The 13749-nt window shown below is 42.3% G+C and overlaps 1 protein-coding gene across 2 annotated transcripts in view; it reads right to left on the bottom strand.

The window, feature by feature from the left end:
- Positions 1–471: 471 nt before the first annotated feature.
- Positions 472–13749, bottom strand: part of NR4A3 (nuclear receptor subfamily 4 group A member 3) — a gene marked incomplete at its 3' end in the record, with an annotated part of 33419 nt that continues 20141 nt past the window's right edge. For both annotated transcript variants that reach the window (XM_079706304.1, XM_079706303.1), the window contains 2 exons: positions 13334–13512; positions 472–719 (listed from right to left, as the gene is read on the bottom strand). In XM_079706304.1, coding sequence (XP_079562430.1) covers positions 472–719; positions 13334–13512 — 427 coding nt within the window. The remainder of the gene's footprint in view (positions 720–13333; positions 13513–13749) is intronic.

Raw genomic sequence — 13749 nt, 5'->3', positions numbered from 1 at the left:
TACCCTTGATACAAGAAGTGTGCTCTAAAGGGATCAATCTCAAGACACATCCTACCCTGGCGAACAACCCTTGGCTGTTCTTGTTTTTAAATACAAACCAACTATAACTGTATTCCCCAGAAAGAGTTTTAAAACAGTTATTATTTTTTTTTTTTCCTGCTGGGATAGCATTGTCCAAAAGTGCTTTGTTAGCAATTTCTTAGAAAACCCTCATGAACTATACCCCCCCCACCCCAACCCCAAAGCCTAAATATAAAACACAACCCCAACACAATACTCTGCAAGTTTTCTGGCTTTCAGTTGTAAGGAAAAGTGCCAGAAAAAAAAAAAAAAAAAGTCTTTCATTTCTACAGGAGCTTGCTTTTTCTCTTAAGGAAGGACAGAAAATGGTAGGTGTCCAGACCCATCCCTCCGCTGCTTAGCAAGCGGCTGCTAGCGGATAAGGCAGCTCCCTGCTCAGGCTGCTCCTGCTCAGAAAGGCAGGGTATCCAGGAAGAGCTTGTCGATGATGGAAGGTGGAGACACCAAGTCTTCCAGCTTCAGGTAGAAGATGCGCTGGAGGCCCAGGGTGCAGATCTTCCGCAGTTCTACCAGGGCACGTAGGACCTTGGGCTCAGTTGGCTCCAAAGCTTGTCCCTTACTCTGATGCTCTTTTAAGCTGCTTGTGATCTTGTTGCATAGCTCCTCCACTCTCTTTGGTTCTTTTAACCCATGTCGTTCTGCAGAGGGTTAGAAAAGGATAGAAAAATTTAGGAGGCAGTTACATCTTAATAAACCCGGAATCCCTGGACTTCCCTGGTGGCGCAGTGGTTAAGAATCTGCCTGCCAATTCCGGGGACACAGGTTCGAGCCCTGGTCCGGGAAGATCCCACATGTCGTGGAGTAACTAAGCCCATGAGCCACAACTACTGAAGCCCGCGCACCTAGAGCCTGTGCTCCGCAACAAGAGAAGCCACCGCAATAAGAAGCCCGCACACTGCAACGAAGAGTAGCCCCTGCTCAACACAATGAGAGAAAGCCCGCGTGCAGCAACAAAGACCCAACACAGCCAAAAATAAATTAAAATAAACAAACAAACAAACAAACCCGGAATCCCCAATGGAGACCTGTGTCCTGTTCTGCCAGTTGGGATGGCATTCTACAGTCAAAGTACCCTCCCTCTTAGAGGTAGTTCATGGCCTTTGGTATTAAACAACAGGGATTGAATCCCAGTCCTGTCACTTACTCACTGTGTCCCCTTGAGTAAGTCTCTTAACTTCTGAGCCCCAGTTTCCTTATAAAATGAAGATAATAATCATACCCAATTCAGGGTTTCTGGGAGGATCAGCTTGGGCGAATAATGCAGATGAAGTACACAGTTCCCGTCACAGAGCCACATTGAGTGAATAACAGGGTGGTTACTATTTTGCACACATTATCTGACTGAGGTCTTACAAAAGCCCCATCAGGAAGCAACTCTTTTTCGGAGTGACATGGAAACACATCCAGGCAAATGAAAAAATGTTCCCATCTTGACACACTGGGCTGGTAGTGCGGTTGTAATTTCCATTTGTTAATGCAAAGGCTGCCCTGCAAGACCTGATACAAAGCGCATTCTTGTATTTTCATGCTAACCAGCTTGAGAAGAATCCAGATTTTCTTTTCCTTGTTCTCCCAGCCCCATACTCCTACTGACCTACACCTGGCACACACCTACACCTGACCTACACCTGGTACAAAATACACGTTCCTCTGCTGTGGAGACGGAAAAGTCAAAGAGAAGAGAGGAGGCCCAGAGGAGGTGGTGCAAGCATTTTATAACGTGGCAAGACACGAACACCAGTATCTTATATTTTATAAAATAATATATAAATTATCCCCATGTTAAATATTATCTCTTATTCTGTAAATAAGGTTAAATGGTTTTCCCAAAGTCACACAGCTGCTAAAGGTTGGGATTTGAATCCAGTCTTCTGAGGCAGACTCTGTCCTCTTGCTCCAGAGCAGTGTTGCATCTCCTTGCAAACAGAAAGGAGCATGACATCCAGTACAAATCAATTTGCTCTCCCTCAGCATGTAGATATCAGAGTCTCTTTCTGAGAGAAGAGAAAGAGAGAAGAGCTTGGCCCCTGTTATCTTAGTCAAAGTTTTCATCTCTTGGTGTATTTACGTGTAAAATAATAATTCTTGAGAGATGGAAGATATCCATCCAATGGGAAATCAAGTACTAGTTTTTAATTTTTCCTACATTAATTTTTTTTTTAGTTGGGAATATTTTTGTTAGAAAAGTTAATTCCCAAAATCATCGGAAAAATGAAGCAACTATCTAGACAATTTTTTTTCTCTTGCCCTAAATAAAAGGAGGTCCAGGAACCAGGAGATCTGCATTCTTCCCCAGCTTGGCTAGTTGTGTATGACTCGGGGAGTGCCTTCCTCTCTAGAGCCCCTATGAAAAGGAAGAGATTGGATTTAATGACCTCTAAGGTCCCTTCCAGCTCTGATGCACATTTATATATATTTATAATTATATTAAAGTACAACCATGAAAATTGCCAGTGGGCTGTAACTTACAGGTCTCTCATCTCAATGCAACATAATATAGAGAAAAGGTGACTGAACTTGGAGTCAGACAGACCTGGGTTCCATTTTCGGTTCTGTTACTTACTAATCATGTGACCTAATTGCTCTAAGCCTCAACATCCTCCTAGGAAAATGGGGATTAAAGGGTGGTAGATACACAAGTCTTTGTTGTAGTCTTCTTCATTCTTTTCTGTGTTTCTTAAATATTACACAATGAATTGAGAGAAAAATTATGATTATGATAAAGCTCGCCTCCATGGTTTATTGTGAGGTTCAGCTAAGAAGATGCTACATAAAAGTGTTCTGCCAACAGTAGAGTGCTACATGCGTGGCACAGTCAGGCCCTAAGACAATACCTGACACATGGCAAATGGTTGGCAGCTGCAGGGTCAAACAAAGGCAATAAAGTCCCCTGACTCCCAAGCTTTGCAGTGCAGGATTTTGCTTTCCCCCAGGAAGCTATTAACTAATCAGCCCAGGTGCAAAGCTGTCCTCTATGGTTTATCTTTACTAAATACATAGTCCCCTTGTTTTAGTCTCAGAAGAAGCACTCAAGAGTGAACTTCAACTGCAGTGGTGCTCTGCCTAAAGTTTTATTTTCCCTCAAAAGCAAAAAAGCTGGCTGCAATTTGGCAGTAAATTTCAAGAGCTATAAAGTGTTCATAGCCTCTGACCAAGTAATCCCATTCTTGGGAATTTATCTGAAGAAAACACTGAACAGAAGAATAAGACTATATGCATGAAGACATTTGCGGTAGCATTACCTATTTTAAAAAATGGAAAAAGATAAAGGGAAGAAGAATAGGGGAACTGTTAAGGGAAAAATGGTATGTCCTCATAATAGAAGATTCTGTAGACATCAAAAAGGACAAATATGAAGGCTGTGAAGCGACATGGCAAAATATATAATATCACATTAAATAAAGATTAGAATATAAAATGGTATCTAAGCTGTGATCCCATCCATGTAAAAAGTATTTCTGCATATAGAGAAGGATGAAAGGAAACAGAAAAGTGAAAATATTCATGAGATTGTCAGATAACTCTTTTCCTTTCTTTTAAAATATCCAGGTTAACGCTATTGGTATAATAAACAATGTTAAAATAGAACAAACTGGGATTTGGTCCTCTGAGAACCCCTCTAGTTGCTGTAACACGATCAAACGGTCATCTTGCTGATAGCAAATTCTATTAAATACTGAAATATATCAAATTAGGTTCATAATGCAGGGAGAGATGCTTTTCCCAGAATAAAATACCGACCCACTGATTTAAGCTTTCCCTTCCTTTCTGTGCCTCATGCCTTGCAGTATATTCAAGATCCCATATTCATTATCAGGGTGAAGAAACTGAGCAATGTGTGGGCTGGATTTCAGGAGGGGGTTGATTATGGAACCTTGTAACCAGACTTTCTCATGGCCAGACTCACAGAAGGTGCCTCGGAGTTTTCCCGGCTCTCCAACCAGTTGTGACTGCTCGATAACTATGGCAACCATTATTTATTCAGTGAATTCAAGTGGAGATCGATACCTCCTGCCAGCTGGATCAAGCCTAGGCCTGGAATTCCTTGAGGAATTCAGAGACACTCCTGTTAGAAGCCAAGGGCACCTTCTTTGTTGTTTTGAACAGCTACTGGATTTGTGGCCTCTTTACTCTTTCAAAAGGGCTGAGATAAAATTCAGTCTCCAGGCAAACTACTGCCAGCAGTCAGCAAGATTTTCAAATCTCTTGGGAGTCACTAAGTGTCTGGGACCTTCTGAGTAATTTGAAATTCCTTAAAACCCCAATCACTGACATTTTAGTTTAAGGGACCCCCTTTCATCTTGCAGCTTGGTAAACATGGCTGCAGAGCTGATATACAGAGAGTTCATAAATTCTAGGGGAAATCAGACATTCGGATTTTCCCCCCCCTAGAGAATTATATACAGATTTCAGCTTAAGATCTTTGTCCACCATTAAATAAAACAAACTTCTCAGTATTTTTTGCATTTTGATCTACAACATTTTTACCCAATACTTCAGTATTTTAACTCAGCTTTATGTATTCAAAACTTTAAAATACAACTTATAGAAATGGTTACATAATGGATTTATATGTCGTAACCATAGAATACATGAATTGGAAAGAATTTGAGTTATTTAGTTCAAACTTTCTCCTAAGACAAGAATTCCCACTATGAGATACCACAAAGACAGTACCTGGCACCAGCTGGACTGGCAGTTCACTATTACACACTGATAATAAAAATATATTTAATAGCACTTCACATTGCATTTTTACTTAGATTATTTTACTGCACCCTCACAATAACCCTGTGAATTAGGCAGGACAAAGATGATTTTTATTTAATGAGTAAGAAGGCTAAGGCACAGAGAGTTAAGTGATTTGCCCATGGTCAAAATTAACAAGTGGCTAATTTCCTTCACACCAAGTCCAGAGATATTTCTATTGTACCTGGTTGCCTTGAACACTGTTAGAATGTTCTCCTCTTCCTGAGATTAACTCAGCCTCCCTGTAACTCCCTCCTACTTTCCCTGTACCTAATTAGCTAATTGACTAATTGCTTCTTTCAACAAATATTTGAGTATCTATTCTGTGCCAAGCAATGTTACAGCCACTTGGGTTAGAGCAGTGAACAAAGCAGACAGACAACAGACCGCACTCCTAACCTGCGTGGTGTTAGTATCTAAAGACACTGCTGGGTTCCTGTTCATTCTGGCTATCCATGCCATAGACATCTCTGCTAGGAGAGAGAGGAAGGCAGGCAGGAGGGAGGAGGAGAGACGGGAGGGAGGGAGGGAGAAGGGAGGAAACAGGGAGAGAGAGATGGAGAGAGAGGGGGAGGGACTGATTGAGTGAAATAATAAAGCTATTTAGGTTTGTGTTCATGTCCTTCCCTCTTCATCTAGTTAACATCTATGCATCCTTTACATTGCAGATCAAATAATTCTTCAGGGAAGCTTCCCTTTATACTCCCAGTCTAGATCATCTTCTCCTATGGCATTTTCTCTATTTTTTCCCTTTGAATGATATCAGGTTGAAATCAGATATTTTTATGACAATTGCCTCCTCCTCCATTAAATGTAAGCTCCATGGGGGCATAGACTGTACTTGCTCATCATTGTATCTCCAGCACCAAGCCTACTACATAGGAGGTACCCAATAAATATCTGTTAAGTGCATATGTTAATGGAGGGACCTGTAAAATATATTAAATGAATACTAAACAGGTGGGTTGCTCAGAATAAATATACAAGTTGGGAGTTATTACGAAGCTAACAACAGGAAAGAACTTAACAAACTCTAAAACCTACCACATCAGAAGCTTTGGAACCAGATTTCCTGGATGTAAAGCCTTGCTCTATCACTTTGTTAGCTGGGTGACTTTGGGTCTGTTTCCACATTCATAAAATAGAGCTAATAATGGTAACTGCCTCCTGAGTTGTTGTGAGAATTAAATGAATTAAGACATGTGAAGTATTTGGAACAATGCCTGGCATATAGTAAGTACCTAATAAACATTAGCAGTATCTTCCACGTCCCCATCTCAACTTTCCCTTCAACTTTCCTTCAAATCAGCCACTTCTGAGTTGGCCTATTAATGATTCCACAATCCTCCCCGTGACTCTCACAATCATCTCTAACAGTTTTTCTCCCTGGCTCATATTTAATCCACTGCAAGAACTTTGATTATTATCTCTGCAATGTTCCTTGCACCTATCTTCTCTCAGTCTCACTGCCTCTGGACCAGGTTTTCAATATCTGTTATCTATATTGTTTTAATAGCTTTTGACTGGTCTCTCTGCTTCCCATCTCTGCTGTAACCCATCTCAGGTCCTTCCAAATCTATTTACTAAAGAACATTAAACAGATAACACAGGCAGAGGCCTTGGCACAGTGCCTCGCACTGAGTATTTTAAAATGGTAGTTATTGTTAATTTCATGGAATGCTAATTACCAGTAGGTTCCCTTGTCCCTTGCTACCCAAGTGTGGTCCCTAGATCAGCGGCATCAACATCACCTGGGAGCTTCTTAGAATCTCAGGCCTTGCAGAGACCTACCTAATCAGAATCCTCAATTTAACAAGATGTCCAATGATTTGCATGCACGTGAAAGCTGGAGAAGGTCTGTTATAGTCAACCCCAGTCCCCATAAGATGTTTGACCCAGTCTACAACTAGCATTCATTTAGTCTCTGTTCTGTAAACCTCACTCCCCAAGGCAGGAACTCACTGTCCATGGCTGCTTATTCCAATTTCAAATAGTTCTGTCTTTTAGAAAGTTTTTCTTATGTTGAGCTAAATTTTGCCTTCCTACAGTTTCCAGGTCTGCCTCTTAGACCCACACAAGAAATGCCAAATCTTCTTCCTCACGGCAAGGATCAGGGGATGAGGAAAGGGGTGATGATACCATCAGGAGCCTCAATAAGGAAAAGCAACTTTTGATTTTGAGCAGGTCTCCACACAGGCCAACCCAGCAAGAGCAATAATACAGGTCCAGCCAAAGGAGGAGGAGAGGAGAGCAACTGGGGGAGAGATGTGTGTGTAACTCAAACACCAACTAACAAACAGGACTTCCTGCTCGGAGCTCTACTTCTTTCTCTGGGAAGTCATCTCACTGCTACTTCTCATGTCATAATAACATCCTTTACCGACGGGCAGTCCCGGAGACACTGAGCCCACGCTGATCAGGAAACCACAAGTCGGTCAGCAACCTGTGCTCAGGCTGTAATAGTGCTTTTCAGTCTGTCTGTCTGTCTTTGATCTATTAGAGCAGGTGTCTGTCCCCCCAGCGAGACCACAAACTCTTGGAGGGTAAGGGATTTTATGCCTGGCACATAGAAGATGCTCAATAAATATTACTGAGTCAATCTGAATTGAAATAAGGTAGTTCTCAGGAATTCTAATTATTTTCTACTAACAAAGTGGTGGGCTAAAAATAAATAATTCAGCTTTTCCTAATTTGGGAAACTTTCTGCTATTCACAACTAACCCATCCATTCAACCAATATTTGCTTTGTGCCAGACACCTTTCAATGCTAAAGTAATTTTAAAGATGAATAAGACTCTCCCTGCCCTTAAGAAACCCTGGGTCTAGCTGGAAAAGGAAGACACAAAGAAATCGCTTAATGTAATGTGCATAAACAATTGTAGGGATGCATCAACATTTTTATGGATTCTTAGAACAGCTAGCTCTTCCTGGAAGTAAAACTCCTACCATTTAGGATAATAATAATAAAGATTTGTCTAATATTTTTTTCTGCAAAGTATACATTAGCTCATTCAATCTTTACAAGAAACCTACAAGTAGACATTATTATCCCTGTGAAAAATGAGAAAACTGAGATTCAGAGAGGGTAAGGAACTTGCCCAAACTTGCAGAGCTAGGAATTAAGCAGGGTGAAGACTTGAACTCAGCTCTCCAATCTCCAAATCTCATGATAACCTTTCTCCACTACCTTAAAAAAAAAAAAAAAGTATGGCCCTGCCAAGTTTTACACTTAGTTTTCCTTGTAATGTAGCCGATGGCTATATGTGATATAAAAACAGAGTAACCAGGTAACCATTTAGAGAGAACAGTGGAGCTCTGGGAAGACAGGTGGTAGAGGGTGTGGCAGGATCAGCCACCTGCCCGGTTCTGCCATGTCACTGTTTCATTGCTTTCTGCCTCCTCCTCAGTCTCAGAATTCATGTTCCAATAAGACAAAGAAAAAGACTACAGAAAGAAAAGAGCATTTTCTACCTGACGGAAGACATGAGTAGGGAAAGAAAGCCACGGGGAACATTCTTTTAGTGTAGTGTTTTGCAAAATGGCATTTGGGCACTCAAGTTCCCTCCACCATCTGGTCCAAAACTGCCTTTCCAATCTTATTTCCCTTTTTACTATATGGGAAATGCATTTTACTCTGAGGTTAGGTCATAATCCTAGGCCATAAGATAAATATTACATAGAATCAATATTTTTTCCTGAAAATTCTTTACATTTCCCCAAAGTGGAGGACATGCTCTCAGCTCTCACCACCAGAAGCAGAGAGACCATGGCCCACAGTGGATTCATGTCTTCTCTCTCACGCTCATTCAAAGACATAGAATCATCAAATGTAATAACTTGTACTCTTTTAATTTTTCTGTTCTTTCTACTGAGATTATATATAGGATTTAAAAGATACATAATGCAACTCCACCATACTTGCTTTTCCCCAAAATGTGTTGAAGTGTTCCATTGCCATGCCCTTGCTATGCTGTTTCCTCCGTCTGGAACGTCTTTCCTCTAAATGGTCTCATTTCTTGATACTACCTCCTTGGGAAGCTATTCATGACCAGCACCTCCACTTTTCTTCACCTGCAAAATGCTAGCAGTAGTCTGAACTTCCCCTGCACTTTTAAGGACCTGAGCACTCACCACCACACACTCAGTTCACTACATCATCATCATATATGACTTCCTAGTAGACCATACACTTTCTGACAGCAGAATTCACACATGACTCACCTTTGCATCCCTAGGGACTGTCACCATGCCCCACATATAGTAGGTCTTCAGTATTTACTTAGCGAATGGATACTTATAAAATGGTAATTCCACACTAACTTTCTATTGGGGGGCCTTCTTATTTGTTACACATAATTAACTGCAACTAGATACCACCTCATTGATATTCCATCAGAAGCAAAGCATTTCCAGTACTCCTATGTCAGGAATATGTCACTGGAAAAGGGAATGGTTAGGGTAGATGAACTGGGGACCTAAAAACATTTGACAATCACAACTGTGGGGAAGTCCCTTTCACTGTGCGAAAGGAGAGTGATCTGAAAGAAACCATTTCCTGCCCCACCTGGCCACCTAGTTTTTCACCAGGGCACATAGAGAGAGGTGGAGGAAGAGGGAAAAAAAAGAATTAGGAAACAAAGTCATGTTTGTACAAACTACCAATATTGTCCAGATTCTCAATACCTTTCCTGGAAAGCAAGACTGGTTAAACGTCTAAGACCCCATTTCCTTTTCATGAGTTCTGTGTGGTTTGGAGCAGACGATTTTGGGATGAATTTTCTGCTGCCAATAGCCCAAGTGATATTCGACAAGCACCCTTTATGATCAATGGAGCTTATTTAGAAGTCAAGGTTTCCGGGTAGCCCATATTCAAATGAAAATTAATATCCACAACAATGTGCACTGCTGTTGCTCAGGCCTTGCCTTTTCTGCCATTTCCTGATGTTTCACACATTTCAAACCCCCTCCGAACCAGCAAATCACAAAGAGAGTTCTGCGAGATCCAGAAATGAGAGAAGAGGGTTTCTTTTTCTTGTGTGTTATAACCACAGCACCTGTAACACCCAGCTCTGCACAGGCTGCAGGACTGAGCACAGGATCTGGATACACCCCCTCAAGGACTGGGCCCATTGTAAGTGCCCAGTAACTGCAGCTGAATTCCTTTAATATCACTGTCCTTCTTTGAGCCTCTCTCAAGCATCCAAAGAGATATTCACCAAACACACCGCTTCTAAGGCCACCACCCGATTCCTCATGACACTGAGTTTGATTTTGGACCACCTAGGGTTTGCAGAAGGGGCAGGCATGTGCCTCATTTGAGGGAGTCCCTGTTATCATCCCTCCAGAGGATGGAACATAAGTGGATAAGAGTGCTTATTCTGAATCCAGTTTGGCTACATCACAAACCTAATTTTCTGTAATCCTTACTGCCACCTGAGGCAATAGATATTATTTTCCCCATTTTACAGATGGGGAAACTGAAGTTCAGAGAAATGCATTTCTCAATAGTACGTACTTATTAAATACACCATCCCAGATTCTAACCTGGGGATGGTGGTCTCCAAAATCTTTGCAATTTCTGCCATGCCAAACTGCTTCCTCCCTGAGCATGCCTCTACATAACTAGGCAGTGGATGAGCAGCTATAACTGCCAGACACACAGTAAACTGGAGGCAGAGACAAGACTAGCATCACCTTCTCCTAATTCCTAGTTTGTATTCTGTGCACTGAACTGCCGACCTCTCCAGGTTGGGATTGCCTGGCACCCGCATGCTGTGACCTCATTGTTGTCTATTAATTTCTACTTAAAGGGTAAAACAAAAAAAGATGTAGGCCTCGGGCCCTCCTCTTAAACCACAACTCTCACACCTGGACTGGCCTTTCCCCTCTTAGTCTCTTTCCTGCTAAAATCTGTGCTCAAAACCAGCTTTCAGGGTAGACCTTTCTAAAATGCAAGCCTGGCCATGATGCTCACCTCTGTGGATCCCCCACTGCTCTCAAGATAACCCCCAATCTTCTCACCTACGTGTGAAAGCTTCTTCATGCCATGCCCCACCCTAACCTATCACACCAGTCTCATTTCCCATCACTCTATTTTTTTACACATTTCCTTCCTGAAACGTATGACAGCCATATTTCCAATGGCTTTAGCACATTTTAATTTATGCCTAGAATTCTCACTCCTTCCATTTTAGCCTGGAGACATCCTACGCTTTTATCAAAGACCAGCTCACATTACCTCTTTCTTTTTCCCCTGGTTTGGACATATTTACTTCTTTTTAAAAAATTTGTATTGGAGTATAGTTGATTTACAATGTTGTGTTAGTTTCAGGTGTACAGCAAAGCAAATTGGTTATACATATACATATATCCACTCTTTTTTAGACTCTTTTATGTTACCTCTTTTGAGAACACCACCCCCTACCATGGGTCTCTCAGCACTTTGTACCCACTCTCACATCCCCACCACAGCACTCAGCACTTTGTATCACATGGATTCTTTTGCATATTCTATCTCTTCTAGGGATGTGTGTTATCATCTCTGAAAACCCACTGACTTGCAGCAGAGTACCTAGATCAGGGGACATTTGTTTATATACTAGACTCAAAACCCATTTCCATAGAGACATGGCAATGTGCTGGCTTTATTTACGGAAAGCGAAGGCTGGCTCTAGTTTTTGTGTCTGTTTTTCTAAATTAACTAAATTTCATACTTTCTAGTTTTGAAGGTTTAACTGTCCTAGGAAGAGGTGAATGGTTTTAAAATTGAACTGAAGAGCTTTAGTTGAAAGGTAGCCTTTGAGCCAATTTCATTTCAGTACTGCTGGAGTAATATGTCTGTGCCTTAAATGGGTTTATTTTCTTCAGGTGCTCCCTTACGTTGCCATTTGAAAGCCCCCTTAATCAAATCCATACTCTTGGAGACTGAGTTTCTTTTTGTTTTGTTAATGGCTCCCTTGGAAGTCTCTGGAACCCTCACAAAAGAAGGGAGTTTCTCATCTAGGATCAAAGACCAGGAGGAGTCAGGTTCCACTTGGAATACTAAGGGAACATGCTAGTGTCCTATTCCTCCCATGGAACATGCTTTTACTCTTCTTGACCTTCATGTAAACCATTAAATGATGAACCAGCTTAGCCTCTTAAGGTACTCAGACACATCTCACTTTAGCTAACAGATGTCCCAAGAAGGTGCATATAGATAATGCATCAGAAAGAAGGGCCCATCTGTGCCACAGGATGCATCTGGTCCTCTGTGAAACTCATCACCTGCCTGAAAAACATGTTTTCCATGGCCAAGAGTGTATCAAGAATCTGAAATTTAATCCTCAGTCCAACGGCCTAGCCTGTACTTGGGTCTGACGAAAAGGATGGGAGGTGCACCCCTGGTCTGGCTAGCCTCTTCTGGAGCCTCCATCTACTGTCACTGTCTCACCAGGCCCCTGTTTGATCAAGAAGGATGAGATCGAACAGGAAACTCTGAAAGTGTAAAGGCGCAAAGGGGAGCTGGGGCCTGCGGCCTCCAGCAGCCACAGGGAGATGGTATCCCCTCTCTTACCCACTGTGCCTTTCTCTTTCTCTCTCATTCTGCCTTGGAATCCTTTATCTCCCAAAGGATAGAGAGGGAGAGACACGTAGGGAGAGAACGGCATAACAAAGAAGTTGAATATATTTCAGGCTTCTGCTTTTAACCCTTCAAAATCGTTGAGTCAAACCATTTTTGCTTTATATGAATATCCATTTTCCTCAGTCCTCTGCCAATCAAAGTTGCTAAATAAAGCTGTAAATAAATAAAGGTGCGTTTTATGTGCGTGCAGTTCTTTGGTTTTACTTTGGGTTACTAGCCAAGGACTGGGGAAAGGGGAAGACTCGCCCCTCTGCCCCACAGGAACAGGCTGGTTAAGGTAATCTTCCTTCAAAACCCCCTGTAAAGATAACCCTGAAGCAGCGAGTCCAACTGCCCACAGAGGTCCTGTGGAAACTTAGATTTTCATATATTGGGTTTGTTGACAATAACCAAATAGACTGGGAATCCTCTTTCCTGGAAGTTCATGACAATAAGTTACAGGTGTATGTCTCTCTTTTTAAAAATTAATTAATTAATTTTTGGCTGCATTGGGTCTTCATTGTTGTGCACGGGCTTTCTCTTGTTGCGGAGCACAGGCTCTAGGCGCATGGGCTTTGGTAGCTGTGGCTCGCGGGCTCTAGAGCGCAGGCTCAGTAGTTGTGGTGCATGGGCTTAGTTGCTCCACGGCATGTGGGATCTTCCCGGACCAGGGCTCGAACCCGTGTTCCCTGCATTAGCAGGCAGATTCTTAACCACTGTGCCACCAGGGAAGTCCCTGTCTCTTGTTTTAAACTAGGGTAAACAGCAGATTTCAGCAAAGTGGCAATCAGCTTCCTAATTTCTTGTGTGTGTGACAGCCAAAGCCAGAATCTACCATAAGCCAGGAAAGAAGAGAGAGGGGGATGCAGTCCCTTCAAGTCACGGCAGGGTGGTGCTTACCTGTGATCATGCTCAGTGCTGACAGGCAGGCTAAGGCTTGGATATCAAGGTTCAGGCTCTGCAAGCTTAAGGAAAAGTCTTTAATGGAGTCGAGCCACTCCCCAAATCCACGAAGGCACTGAAGTCGATGCAGGACAAGTCCATTGCAGAACACAAACTTATCTTCAGCAGTGTTTGACCTATGAGAGAAAGTCGTGGTGGGTGAGGGACAGAGACACATTAAATAGGTCTGTTCAGTCTGTCCAGTGGGATAACATCATAACACACAGGCACCCACACAGCCTTGGGGCAGCGTCCAAAGCCCAGCGTGGTGCTGTGAAACCTGCCCAGACGCCCTCCATGAACAAGACTGTGCTCCTGGGATAAACAACCACCGCCAGTTGCCTGCTGACTTCCCTGGTGAGCCTCCGCCCTGG

This window comes from Hyperoodon ampullatus, assembly GCF_949752795.1.
Source record: "Hyperoodon ampullatus genome assembly, chromosome: 6".
NCBI classification, from domain to species: domain Eukaryota; kingdom Metazoa; phylum Chordata; class Mammalia; order Artiodactyla; family Ziphiidae; genus Hyperoodon; species Hyperoodon ampullatus.
Note: the sequence above shows the minus strand (reverse complement) of the source record. Positions and strands in the feature narration are given on the sequence as shown.